Source organism: Vigna umbellata, chromosome 5 (assembly GCF_029865625.1).
Source record: "Vigna umbellata cultivar VRB3 chromosome 5, Vumbellata_1.0, whole genome shotgun sequence".
NCBI lineage: Eukaryota > Viridiplantae > Streptophyta > Magnoliopsida > Fabales > Fabaceae > Vigna > Vigna umbellata.
Genome location: NC_142169.1, coordinates 46,316,304 through 46,331,067, shown reverse-complemented (window position 1 = coordinate 46,331,067; position 14,764 = coordinate 46,316,304). Strand labels below are relative to the sequence as shown.

Genomic DNA, 14,764 nt, shown 5'->3' with positions numbered 1-14,764 from the left:
CATCTAGTTTCACTATGAATATGGTGAACTAAACCTTTATTGTTGTTGGGGAATCAATGTAATCCTGTGAAACTCTCATGTATTGAATTTGTTCTTTAAGATCTTTATGATACATTCTTTCTTTCATTAAGCATGCATTGTTTAACTCATTCGATGTCATGATTATTGGTTTTGTCGATATGGACATATACGGGGAAATCTAGATCTGGGAATCTCTCCCAATAGTAGTATAAACATAGACATAGGAGTATGATGGTTGGTTGCCTTTAAGCTTCTGTTCTTTATAATGCATGAGTAATTGCTAGGGAGACAAGACATTGTAAACTAGTGATTATGATTAGGCTTTCTTCGACGAGACATCGAGTTTAAGGTAATTTAGAAAGTGACATTAACAATTAATGAAGAAAGATGAATTCTAGAATACATGAGAGTGGATAGGATTAAATTGATAAACCCCAACAACATATTCATTCATATATTTCAAACCACGTGTTCTGTTTCTTCTTGCCCATTGATCAATACATGCATTCATATTTACTTTTCAGTATTTTTCATTTAAAACTTACAAGAATTGGTTCTACAAGTCTTAGATAATCAACAAATCACATAACTGTCTAGGTCGTGAGTCCTTTGGGAGAACAATACTTGGTCTTACCAGTTTTATTACTTGATACGATTCGGTTACACTTGCCGAGGGTTAAACAACGTCGTCGCAATTGAGACTCCATCATCGTTGCCCTGCCTTCTCCCTCCCGAAGACTCTTTGGATGATGATAAATTCACAGTAGCCATTATTCTTACCTTAGGTATGTGTAAGTTGAACGTTGTGCTCTAAAGTTATTGCTGGAAAAGTAAAATGACGCAATGGGCCTACCACATTTATAGGTATTAAATTGCAGAGTGAGAACCAACATTGGCCGTAGGATGAAGTTTGATCCAGCGAATACGTTTGGACGACTTTGTATCTTCTAACAGCGCGGGAAAAGAAAAAAACCAATCCACGGTGCAAAATTGTCATCCCTACCATTTCCCTAGACGCAGGAACAATTTATTTTCTTAAATAATAATAAGGGTAAAACTTCCAAGGTCAGCGAGTTTAAAACGGTTAAAAGTCCTGTCGCCAACTATTGTTGTCTCGGACTTGGGGGCATGTGTATGGTATAATATGTGATATGTTCGGTAGGCCATGCGATAAGGCATCACTGAACGTGAACATGATGCATTAACTGAACGGTGTGGGAAAGATACACATGTCGTTCGGTAAATTCGTTGTAAATTATAAGTGAAACAAGTAAAACGGGCCAATAGGTGTTGGGCTACAATTGGACCAACACGGACATTAGTGTTATTGGACTAATATTAACTTAAAGTGTTGGGCTACAACTGGGCTAACACTGACATTGGTGTTATTGGACTAATATTAACTTAAGGTCCATGATAAATTTATAAATATAGAGGTAAGCTACATATGTAAGGTTAGCTTAATTGAGTTCTGATACTTAATTGTGAATTAAGTTCATTGATTAAAATATGACTTGAGTGTCAGAGTGTCTTTAGCAGGTACCCACTGTTCGGTTTGGACTTAAAGGAATCAAATCAAGTGGTCTCGAAGGAAGAAAGAAGAGAATGTAAAAACGGAAATGTGTGTTCCTTGGTCCTACTCACTTATATACAGAAACAAATATAATTAAAATTTTTTAAAACGCAATTTGTTTTTATTAAATTTTGTATGTGTTACTTTAAACTTAAACAACCATAGAATTTTATTAAGAAATGTAAAAGAAAATACACACTTAATAGAATATAATTTTTTTAACAAAATTCAATAAAAAAATACTTACAATTACAAAAAATTTCAAACTTAACTAAATCATTTTCATTATCTATGTAAAATCACGTAATTACAAAATTAAATAACAAATACTCAATTAAAAATATACCAAAATCTTAAATACTTAATAAAAATTAAAAATTTACTAAAAGTTTAATTAAAAATATCCCCAATAAACCTAAGTTAAACTTTAATAATATTTTGAATTTGTTAAGAAGTATAATTTCCATTTTCCAATTCTTAACATCTAAGTAAAAGAGGAACGCGCTAAGTAACCACGACGAAGCTTTCACCTTAGACTTTCTCGACAAAATCGTGGTTGACAGTGAAAACAAAAGCAACAAATAACGTGTTATCAGTGACACGTGTCAAATCAACAGAAACCGAGGATAACAATGACGCAAAGAATCCCCTCTCTACTCTTAAGTCGTAACTGCATAAAAGGAGAAGGCACGAAGATCTTCTCAGTTCATCCAAGAGAGAGATAATGGCAACACTTGGTGGCAATCGTAATGTCGCAGGAAGCCAGAACAGCGTTGAGATCGATAGTTTAGCTCGATTTGCTGTTGGAGAACACAACAAAAAACAGGTTTTTCTTTTTCCTTTCACACACCCTTTATTTTATTTTTTTCCTTCAAAAAGATTAAAGAAATTTGTACCATTCATTATGTTTTGCTCGGTGTCTGTATGCTTCTCGAGAAATTCCCAAATTTTCTGTTGATTTCCTATTGGGTCTGGTCGTTGATCGGTTTCGGCCATGCCAAGGTTTCTTCGGAGATTCACATGTTTGATTATATTATCTCTTTTGTTTGATGAACAATAATTGTTAACTTTTGGATTTTTCTTGTGGGGATAATGGGGTTCTTCTGTTGTGGGATTGATTATTTATAGCACATGCCCTGTTTGTTCTGAGGTAGAGTTTTCTAAGAAGAGAATGTTAAAGATAATTTTGTGAATATACTCAGTGTTATTAGCTTAAATTTATTGTAAATTGCTAAATTTTCTAAGTTTTGTTTCTTATATATAGTATCAGACATGATTTTAATAACTTCCAAAAAATTTAATCAGTAATTGAGAGTAACTTAGAAGGAAAATATTTCAGAGTGTGTTGGCAGATCTATTTGGAAAAATACGCCAATATTTGCCTAACAAAGTATCTTCTACCGAACATGCACTTTGCCTCAGTATGGTATGGTGCAAAGCGAGTGAGAGAGAGAGGAAGGTTATGATGCAAATATTTGTCATTTGGAGCTTGTGGAAGCCCATAATCCACTATCAGAAGCCATAATTGATTATTGATTGTCAGGATAAAATCTGCATTTATAGTATGTCAGTGAATAAATGGTTTTGTGGCGCGAATTTTAACAACAAAGTTTGACATTTTGTTCTTTGTAGTAGTAGAAATGCAAACTGGTGTCTATTTTTATTTTGTTTTTATTGATTGGTGATGGCTATATGCAGAACGCCCTTCTGGAGTTTGGAAGGGTGGTAAGTGCACAACAGCAAGTAGTTTCTGGTACCTTGTACACCATCACTTTGGAGGCAAAAGATGGTGGGCAAAAGAAGGTTTATGAAGCCAAAGTCTGGGAGAAGCCATGGTTGAACTTCAAGGAGCTGCAAGAGTTCAAACTTGTTGGAGATGCACCTGCATAGTGTGCTTAGCTGGTACGTGTTTGATAACAGTGGTACACAATTTCTTCTGTCTGATTTTAAGTATGAATGGTTTATTGATGAATGCAAACCTTCAATAGTATTAACATCTTTTATACTCAAAAACTGGATCAGAAACTGAGTTTGGAATCTATAGGGGACTAAGTGGGTTGAGGAAGTTCAAAGAACTAGAACTTGAAGTCTGAATCAGTTTCTGATTTACACCCAAGAGTTTTTATGTCAATACAGAGTGTTAGGAGGTTAAGAGTGTATGAAAGAAGAAAGAAACATTAGTTAGCCTAACTGCCTTGGCAGTTAGGAAAGGCGGGAAGGGGTTGTATAAATAGGTCTTATATAATTGTAAGGGGGGGTCTTTGGATCAAGTATTAGTCTGACAGGAATTCTTTAATCCTGTAAGGGGGGAGGTTAAGCTCTCATCATTCGTTGTACTTTGTATTCTTTGCTGTTGATAATACGAAGATAGTGATAGAGGATTAAAAGTATATGTAAGAAGGAATAAAAAAGGCGGGAAGTAAAGAAGTCAGTTAGGAGTTTGTTAGAAGTATATGAGAGTATAAATAAAGAGTTTGTTGAGAAGGGCGGGAGAGGAATGTTTTTGTATTGTTTAGTGTGGGAGGGGGGAAGATTAGGCTTCCTTGATAGCTGTGGGAACAATTGTATTCTTTGATTCACTAAATACAATCAGAGGTTATTCACTGTGTTGAGTTTGTCTGGTGTGTGTTTCTGATGGACAAATTTATGAACACCAAATTATGATGTCACAAACTTGTTTTCAATCGGCAAGTATGACCGAATCGTTCAAGTAATAAACTTGGTTAGACCAAGTATCGTTCTTCCCAAAGGACTCACGGCCTAGTTTAGTTATGTGGTTTCTTGATTAACTAAGACTTACAAACGAAATATTTGGGGTTTAAAATGCAAGACAGAAAATAAACATGTATGCATGAATTTTGATCAATGGCAAAAAGCAAAAGATAAACACTTTCAATGAAATATAGATATGAATATGTTGTTGGGGGTCAATTTCATCTTATCCACTCTCATATATTTTTAGGAATTCAACAGTCAAATCATCATTGTTAATGCCACTCTCTAATGTACCTTTCCAGAAGGCTTCTCCCTAATCACGAGTTCATACAATTCCTAGCATTCCTAATGATCAGTTCATAAGTGCAGGAGCTTAATGACAACCAATATAAAATTGGGAGAAATTCCCCGGATCTAGACTTCCCCGTACGTGCCCGTATCGACAAAACCAATAATCATGCATCGAATGAGTTAAACAATGCAAGCATTAAGCAAAGAGGAAAAACCCTAACTAATGAAGAAAAGAAAGCATAAGTCTTAATTAAAAGATGTAAAAACAGATTCCATATATGAGAGTTTCACAAGATTACATTGATTCCCCAACAAACATACAGAGTTTAGTTCACCATATTCATGGTGAACCTAGATGAATTACAATGAAAGAATGAAAGAATAAACCCTAAAAAGGTGAAGAGGAAGCCTCAGCATCCAAGATCCTCCTTCAAAGGGGTGGAAGAGAGAGTGTTTGCCTCGTTCCAGCCAAAGATGCCTAACCCTAGGAAACCCTAAAGCTTATATATCATTCGTAAATTACAAAAAGTCAAGTCCAAGCCCATTAAAGTGCCGCTCAGCGGTAAAATACCGCTCAGCGGTGAGTGCGTGACTTGTTTGCTCCCCTCAGCGGCCATTTTGCCCCTCAGCGGACCTCCCGCAAGCTCCTGAGTGCCGCTCAGCGGTAAACTGCCGCTGAGCGGTGACTTCGGCTTCTCCTTTTGCACTTTTTATTGTCTTTTCTGATTTCATCTCTCTCTTTCTTCACTTCTTTCACCAAATTCACCTTAAAACCTGCACAAAAACACTGAAATCAAGCATAAACCTGTCCAGCTCTCTTATTTCTAAAAATATGAAGAAAAGCATGATTTCAAGCTAGTTTCTAAGTGTAAAGGTTGCTTTTAGTGTCAATTTTAATCATGAAAATAACAGTTTTTCAACTGTTATCAGTTTCTACTCATTTTCTTGACTTCTTGATTAAAGAAGTCTATCAGAGAGGTTATACAGTATTTCTGTTGAGTTTGTCTGGGTGTGTTGGTGTGAGTTTCTATAGGTTTCTTGACCAGAAACCTATCAATTGGTCCAACCTGCCGGATCAAGAGGGCGTGTGAAGAAAAAGGAGGGAACCATGGAGGGAAGACTGGACGCGCTGGAAATCACAATGGAGGGGATGAAGGTGGAGTCCGCCGCTGTGCAACAAGATCTGCAACAAATGATGAGGATGATGGGACGAAAACGAACAATCATGACGAAATCTCTAACGGGAATGATAGTTCGGTGAATGATAATGAGGGAAGACACGATAATATGGGGATACAACAAATTTGGCGAAAACGGGTGGATCTACCATCTTTCGAAGGTTTGGAACCTCACAGCTGGATTAATCGGGCAAAACGTTTCTTTCACATTCAGAAGGTGGCGGAGGAGGACAAGGTGGAGCTCACATATATTAGTATGGAGGGCATTGCGAGTTACTGGTTTAAATTTTTGAAGGAAAAAGCCAAGATTCGTTCTTGGACGGCCCTGAAGATAGCGTTAGTTAGTCGGTTTGGAGGGGGTTCAGGGGAACTGTATTTGAGCAGCTTGCGACACTGCGGCAAGACGGATAAGTGGAGGAGTACGTCCGGAACTTTGAAACACTAATAGGCCAGACTCGTGGGGTATTGGAGGAGCAGGTGTTGGGGTCTTTTCTCACCGGTCTGCGAGAAGACATAAAGGGGCAAGTTCGCATTCAAGATCCTCAAGAATTGATGGTTGCGATGAGGATCGCGCGGGATGTAGAAGACGCAACGATAAGAGTGAAAGGAGGTGGTTGGAACGGGTTCAAGGTTAACCTAGCGAGGTCGCGCATGACGGGGGCGGTGGTACGTTGCGATACCGAACGTCAATCCTTGAACCGGACAGGCGAAACAAAGTGTAATGGGCCAGCGAGGAGAGATGGAGTTATGCCGGCGAGAAGCACGAGAGGGACTCTGACCGGAGGGAGTGACAATCGGGGAAGGACAGTGTGAAACTTGCCGTACCCTGAATTTCTTAAAAGGAGAGAAGAGGGACGATGTTTCCGATGTGGGGTCCATTTGCACCCGGCCATCGCTGCTCGGAGAAGAGTTTGCGAGTGTTGTTGCTGGCGGAGGATGAGGAGGACGACGCAGACGAGGGAATAGACAAAAATCCGAAGCCTATGGAATTATCGGCTTGTTCCGCAGGAGGGTTAACCCAACCTAAAACGATGAAGTTGAAGGGAAAGATTGGCGACAGGGAGGTGCTGGTCCTCATCGACAGCGGGGCCAGTCACAACTTGATAGGTTCTTGAACTGGGAACCTAAGAAAGAACTCACTTCTCACCGCAAAACACAAAGAAAAGAGTGAAACTGAGTATTATTCACAGAAAGAATGTTCTATACAATCCGGATACAGAGGCTTAACCCTCTTCACAGGTCAAAACCTGTCAACAATGATCTCTCAAAACGTCCCCTCCCTAGACAACCATTTCCCTATTTAAAGACTCCTTCTAAACTGAACATAACACCCCACCAGGACAGTTATCCTATCCCCTGCTTCCTAACTGTCCTAACAGATTCCTCAACCCCTCTAAGAACTATATTTTATTATTGTCTTCCCTTCCTTCTAAGGCCCACATTCATATCCTATCACAACTTTATTAGCCGAAGGCTGGCAGAAGAGCTGAAGCTACCCATAGACGACACGTCCCCTTATCAGGTGAGTTTGGGGGATGGGTAGAGAAGGGAGACGAGAGGGTGTTGTGAGAAGGTAGCGATTATTCTGGCAGAGGCAGCGGTTGAGGAGAGGCTCCATTTATTCGAACCAGGCGGTGTAGATGTCATCTTGGGGGTTGAATGGCTAGCTAAACTGGGGGAGGTGATGATAAATTGGAAAGAAATGACCATGGGGTATAACTTGGAGGGTAAGAAGGTGAGGATACAAGGTGACCCAGCTTTATCTCGATAGCTGGTGGAACCTCAGGCTTTATTAAAGTTGACAGATGCTGAGTCATGGGTAATGGTTTGGGATCTGGGCCGAGTGGAGAAAGAGGTGGACGGTGAGGGGCCAGTTGACTTGATAGGTGAGCAGAAAGCAGAGTTGGAGGCAGTGCTTAATACCGAGTATTTCAGGAGGTGCAAGGCTTACCACCACCTCGTGATATGGAGCACTTAATTCCACTGAAGGAAGGGGAGAATCCAGTGAATGTACATCCCTACAGGTACCCACACCTTATGAAGGGAGAAATTGAAAGGCAGGTGGCTGATATGATGAAAGCAGGAATAATCAGACCAAGCACAAGCCCCTATTCTAGTCCGGTTATCTTAGTGAAGAAGGACAACAGTTGACGTTTTTGTGTTGATTACAGGTCTTTAAACAGAGCCACAATGCCGGACAAATTCCCTATCCCCGTAATCGAAGAGCTCTTGGATGAGTTGAGAGGAGCTACCTATTTTTCGAAGATAGACTTAAAAGCGGGCTATCATCAGATTAGAATGGGGAAGGAGGATGTACAGAAGACAGCTTTCCGGACACATCAGGGCCACTACGAATTTTTAGTGATGCCCTTTGGTCTCACTAATGCGCCATCCACGTTCCAAAGCGTGATGAATGGTCTCCTGCAGCAGTACCTAAGGAAGTTTGTACTGGTTTTTTTTATGACATTTTAGTATATAGTGCCAGTTGGGAGCATCTTGGGCATGTGGATCTGGTGCTAGGAGTGTTAGAACGAAATGACTGGGTAGCTAATGGAAAGAAGTGTGAATTCGGGAAAAAGCATATAACATATGGGACATCAAATCTCAGAGGGAGGAGTCGAGATGGATAAGGAGAAGATCAAAGCGGTCTTAGAATGGGAAGAACCAAAAACCTTGAAAGCCTTGAGGGGTTTCCTCGGTCAATAGGGTATTACAAGCGATTTGTGCAAGGATATAGGAAGCTAGCAAAGCCCTTAACGGAGTTGTTGAAGAAGGGTAAATTTGTGTGGTCTGAACAAGCTAGAACCGCGATGGCAGCACTGAAGACTACTGTCACCTCTGCGCCAGTTTTGACTTTGCCTGATTTTAATCAGATATTCCATGTGGAATGCGATGCTTTAGGAGGACGGGTGGGGGCCGTGCTGACTCAGAACAGGAAACCTATTGCCTTTTTCAGCAAAGCCCTATCGGAGGGTTCCCTGAGTAAATCTATCTATGACAAGGAGCTAATGGCTTTGGTTCTGGCCATCCAACATTGGAGACCCTACTTGCTGGGAAGGAGGTTTGTGGTACATACTGACCAACGCAGTTTGAAGTATCTACTGGAGTAGAGGATCACAACCTACAGTCAACAAAATTGGATAGCCAAGCTAATGGGCTATGACTTGGAAATTGTATATAAGACAGGGAGTTCCAACAAGGTTGTTGACACCCTGTCCAGAAAAGAGGAAGGAGGTATGGAGGAAGCAGAATTGCAGGCGATCTCCAGGTCATACTGGCAGGACTTCCAGGAAATGTTGCGAAAGGTCGGAGAGGATGAATCGCTGAGCAAAATAATAGTAGATATCAAAAGAGATCCAAACTGTCATCCAGCTTATACATTGGAGAATAACAGACTGCATTACAAGGGAAGGCTGGTGATATCCGCCAACTCAGCCTGGATTCCCAAATTGTTGGCTGAGTTTCATGTGACCAACACAGGAGGCCACTCTAGAGTGTTTCGCACATATAGGAGGATAGCCCATGCTTTATATTGGATGGGCATGAAGAAGGCAGTCATGGATTTTGGGGCAGGATGTGTGGTGTGTCAGCAGCACAAATACATGGCTGCCTCGCCTCAGGGGTTACTACAACCCTTTCCTATACCCCAGGCAGTGTGGGAGGAGGTGAGCATGGATTTCATTGTGAAGTTGCCCAAGTCCCAGGGCTATGATGCCATCTTGGTGGTGGTAGATCGGTTGAGTAAATACGCCCATTTTATGGCGCTTAAACATCCCTACTCAGCTAGAACAGTGGCCGAGGTGTTTACTAGGGAAGTCGTCAGGTTGCACGGGATTCCTGTTTCGGTTGTTAGTGATAGAAATCCCTTATTCCTGAGCATATTTTGGAAGGAGCTTTATAACATGCAGGGGACCCAACTCAAGATGAGCACAGCTTATCACCCGGAGACAGATGGGCAAACGGAGGTCGTGAATCGAATTGTGGAAGAATATTTGAGGTGTTTTTGGTCGGAACAACCCAAAAGATGGAATGCAATGCTACCTTGGGCTGAATACTGGTACAATACAAGTTATCAGGGGGCCGCTAGGTGTACACCTTTCAAAACCGTGTATGGCCGAGCTCCTCTGTCTCTAAGTAGGTTTGTTCCAGGAGAGACACCGGTGGAAGCAGTAGCCCAAGATTTAATGACACGGTACGAGGCAATGAAGCAATTGAAATTCCATTTAAATCGGACCCGAGATTTAATGGCACAACAGGCAAACAAAAGGAGGAAAGAGGCGGATATTAAGGTGGATGACTGGGTCTATTAGACAATCTACCATACCTTCTTGACTGCATCCCAAGCTGGCAGCTCGTTATTTTGGGCCGTTTCAGGTGGTACAGCTGGTGGGGAAAGTGGCATACAGATTACGGTTGCCGGAATTAGCAAGGATACATTCAACTGTGGGGGAAAAGAAAGTAGAAAAAGATCTGCCAGCTGAGTTACAAGCAGATGGACCAACTTATTGGCCGGTGAGAATTCTGGAGAGTAGACAAAGGCAGCAAGGAGAAGAAATAATACAACAAATTTTGGTCGAGTGGCAGGAAAGAGGCAGAGAGGGCGCAACCTGGAAGACAGGGTGACTATCCAGGATCAATATCCGGAGTTCAATCTTGAGAACAAGGTTGTTGAAGGAGAGAAGGGTAATGTTAGGAGGTTAAGAGTGTATGAAAGAAGAAAGAAAAATTAGTTAGCCTAACTGCCAGGCAGTTAGGAAAGGCGGGAAGGGGTTGTATAAATAGGTCTTGTATAATTGTAAGGTGGGTCTTTGGATCAAGTATTAGTCTGACAGGAATTCTTTAATCCTGTAAGGGTGGAGGTTAAGCTCTCATAATTCGTTTTACTTTGTATTCTTTGCTGTGGATAATACAAAGAGAGGTTATACATTATTTCTGTTGAGTTTGTCTGGATGTGTTGGTGTGAGTTTCTATAGGTTTCTTGACCATAAACCTATCACAGTTTGTCATATTGATGATTGATATTTTTCCATTCATTTTATTGGTTGCTTTGTAGAAAGCTGAACAGATTGTAGTTTTACTGGTGTGTGATTACTGATTACTGTCTTTTGTATAGGCTGCTATGTAACATGACAATAAGTTGTTGATCATCAATGCTAGAAGATTAGTGGGAATTTCATTTTTCTTTTTTGCTGATGAATCAGAGATGAGGGTAATGGAAATCATGAATTGTTATCAAATTACCATAAATTTAAAGTTTGTCTAACTTTATTCGATTCATCCTTTGATCTGATACACTGCAGTCTAACAAGGTATTTGAAATCAAAGTGCCAGTTTTGTAATTAAAAAGTGAATACAGAAAAGAGAAATCCAAGTAAACATCTCCTAAAAGAACAAAATTTCCTTTAATCTGTGCAGTTTTTCCAGTTTCATGATTCAAGTATTACTATTATATCTTTGTTAACATGGCACAGAACTTAACAGCAATACCCTTAAGTTCTTTGTGGCATTTTTTCAAATCAAAAGTAGAGTTTTATCTTTTGTCTAGTGTTGCAGCTTTTAAAGGAGTATTTCATGATTTTTCAGGTTACGGAAGAGCTAAGAAAGAAACCTAGCGTTGTTCGAAGGTGAAAGCCTAAGGATAAGAGCATCCAATCCTATATCCTATATGTAAAAAATAAATGTAGCTTTCTTACCTTCTTATGGATATTTGATGCCCTAAATTAGCATCCTATTATATAAAGTTTAAATGCTAGAAATATATGATTTGTGTGTGTATTTTGTTATTTTAACCTAATAAATTAACAAGAACTTATTTTTAAAGAGTTGGAAATAACCAATTCTAATTATTATATTTCAAAGAAATGAATGGTAGGATATTTATATTATTGGAGTAACTTGATATTGTATTGATAAAAAACTATTTTTTTTTCGTATTTCAATTTTTATAGGTCGGAAGTTATTTGATTTTAGAATTAAAATATTATATTCATAGCTTGAAATGTTAAGTGAGATTTGGTTGAGATTTTGTTAATGTTGTTATTCTTATATTGACATATATTTGCTTCAGAAAATCCTTTGAAAAAAGTAGTAATACAAGTCATAAGATATTAAAAAATATATATCATGAAATGATATTACAAATAGGTTGTTTACTAATACCCACGAAAGGGATATTGAAGAGATATAAAAATATGAAATATGGTATTCTGTTCCTCTGCCTTCTATGTAGGGCTGGGCATAATTTACTGTTAATAAAGAGTATGTGTAGAAGATAGTATAGTAAGTGTACTATACATGCCCAAGGTGATCTGGTAAGGTACTCGAGATTATCTCGACATATATTTCTAATATCATCTCCCGCTACTATACCACCTAGATTATGATTAAAGATCAACCATAGAAATCAGATTTATAGTATACTTATGTCAATGGAGAAATGTACCAATGAAGGTGGATTCAACTTCAAGGACAAGGAAATGGTGTAAGTGTCCAAGATTTTTCATATGAAATGAAGCTTGTAATTGTTGTTTAAGTTCTTGGATGGATACTTGATCAGTGCCAGTAATAACCATATCATCAACATAAATAAGTAGAAGAGCAATGTCTATAGGTGTGCACGTAGGAAAAGGCAAGAGGCATAGCGTATGAGAAGAAGAGAAAGAAGACTAAAACACATTGGGTTTCAGTGATGCCACTTATTATGGTTATGGTGCTACCTTTCTTCCTCAGTTGGAATTATCTAAATCAAATGTCAGAACTTCCTCAAACCCTAATGGAGGGTTTAAGTCCTTATTGCTCATTTCTTGAGAGCTTGGGCATGTAGAGTTTGCCAAAAGAGAGCAAAATATTGATAAGGATAACATAGGTGTTCTTGTTGGGGACGCCCTTGAGGAGCATGCAACGAATGAGGGCGTAGGCAATATGAAAGAGGTGCTTGTGGTTGAGGGATTTGGAGAGGGGGTGTAGAGTGGGAGGTTAGGGATTCAATGAAAATGATGAGAATTTTAGTAAAAATTTAGAGGGAATTGGAAAATTAGGGAGTGGGGAAATTTGGGAGTTTAGATTTATTAAAAAATGGTAGTCATAAACATCATATTTTACATGCAAAATGTGATTATTAAAAAAAGATAGCTAAATCCGCTATATTTTGCATGTAAAATGTGGCAGTTCTCCAACTGTGATATTATGTTGTAAAAAGTGGCGATTTTAAACAACCATCATATTAAGATTGCTGCAATTTACACGATTTTTTGTAGTGAATCTTGCTTTGATAATCTTCATTGTAGAAAATGATCTTTATGATGAACTTGTAAAAATAGGAAAAGTTAATCTAAGACTAAATGAACTTACAATCAAGTAAAATGTCCTTGACTTTCCTTGCAAGAAAATTTGGAAGTTTAGATTTATTAAAAAAATGACAATTATAAATGCCATGTTTTAAATACAAAAGGTGGTGATTCAAAAAATGGCAGTTAAAACAGCCATATTTCACATGTAAAATGTGACAGTTCTCCAACTATCATATTATGCTAGAAAAAGTGACGATTTTAAACAACCATCATATTAAAATCACCACAATTTACACAATTTTTTGTAGTGAATCTTGTTTTGGTAATTTTTATTGTAGGAAATGATATTTACGATGAAGTTGTAGAAATAGGAAGTGTAACATCCCAAAAATACAGTTCAAAACTATATACTAGAATAATCACATTAATAATAATTCAGATCAGTATTACATTAGAGTCGAACGTACGCTCATGGATGAACGACCTTACAGAAAGAGTTACAAATTTAAGCCGTACAAGATAAGCAAACCTGACCGAACGGTTTACAAAAGAAAATATCGAACGATCATTCTTAACAAAAAGGAAGGTGATCGAACGACCACCTTACTATAATTAGACTATTGACCGAACGTCCTATTGTTCGGTCTTTACTTCAATTTCTTCCAAATTTTTTTCTTCTAGCGCCTCTTCCAACAGCTCGTCTTCTTCTGCTCACATCCACACGGATGATCATTGCAATGACAAGGACAGACGTACAAAACCAGACAACACAGGAAAACAAAGGGTAAGCTTATGTAATTTAATTCATGCATAAACATATATCTTAAACAATCCAACACACAAGAGATTTCAACGCACATATTATACAAAACCTATTACTAGACTGACTGTCCGGACTGTATGAAATTTGCGTAGCTACAGGCGTTCGTGCACCCGGATGATGTAGTAACTGAAATACTCTCATCAGCTGCCACTCGAGGTTAGTCCTATTTGTCCAAAGTACCCCTAAGGACTAGAACCTCCTGCCGTTCCCACACATGACCTACCCTCCTCTACGTGAGGACAAGTACTCACGAAACATCAGGATGAACCGCCAGCATTAGCATGACCACAGTCATACTTTACCAATTCCAATATTCATCCATGAGTCGTTCCTCCCTAGAACGCTCGTTCAAATCCACATCATTTCATTCATATCATATTCTCTTCCTATTTCATTCATAATCATTCTCAATTTCATCTTTCATTATCAGTTTTCTCAAATTCATCTTTCATTGCCAATAAGTTAAATTTCATCTTTGTTCAAAGATTCTTATAGATACTCGATACCGAACGTTCAATCCTTACTCAGAACGAGGACGAACACTTGGAACGAGACAGAGAAGTCTCCCGTTCCATAATAGAATAATACAGGGGTGACCACTATTGGGTTGAGAAAGAGACTGAGTATAATCATATATAAAACAAAAACGACTTAGAACAATCGTTAATTACAAAGTGAGTCAATTAGATGAACTGACCCTTGAGAGTTCTAACTGGACACAGAAAGAACTAGGCCAAATACTAAGGCTCTAGGCCGGAATCAAATGGACGTATACACTTCCAGACTTTCGGAGAAGAATACTTAGAAGGATTCACCTAAAGAAACCGAACGCTTATGAATATTTAGCTTATTTGAATTTACATCAAGAAATCCG

The 14,764-nt window shown here is 38.8% G+C and overlaps 1 protein-coding gene across 1 annotated transcript; it reads left to right on the top strand.

Moving 5' to 3' along the window:
• Positions 1 to 2,258: 2,258 nt before the first annotated feature.
• LOC124846291 (cysteine proteinase inhibitor) lies at positions 2,259 to 11,672 on the top strand. Its single transcript, XM_047323525.2, has 3 exons — positions 2,259 to 2,420; positions 3,293 to 3,496; positions 11,362 to 11,672. The coding sequence occupies exons 1-2, from the start codon at positions 2,319 to 2,321 to the stop codon at positions 3,482 to 3,484; spliced, it is 294 nt and encodes a 97-aa protein (XP_047179481.1). The 5' UTR covers positions 2,259 to 2,318; the 3' UTR covers positions 3,485 to 3,496; positions 11,362 to 11,672.
• Positions 11,673 to 14,764: the final 3,092 nt, after the last annotated feature.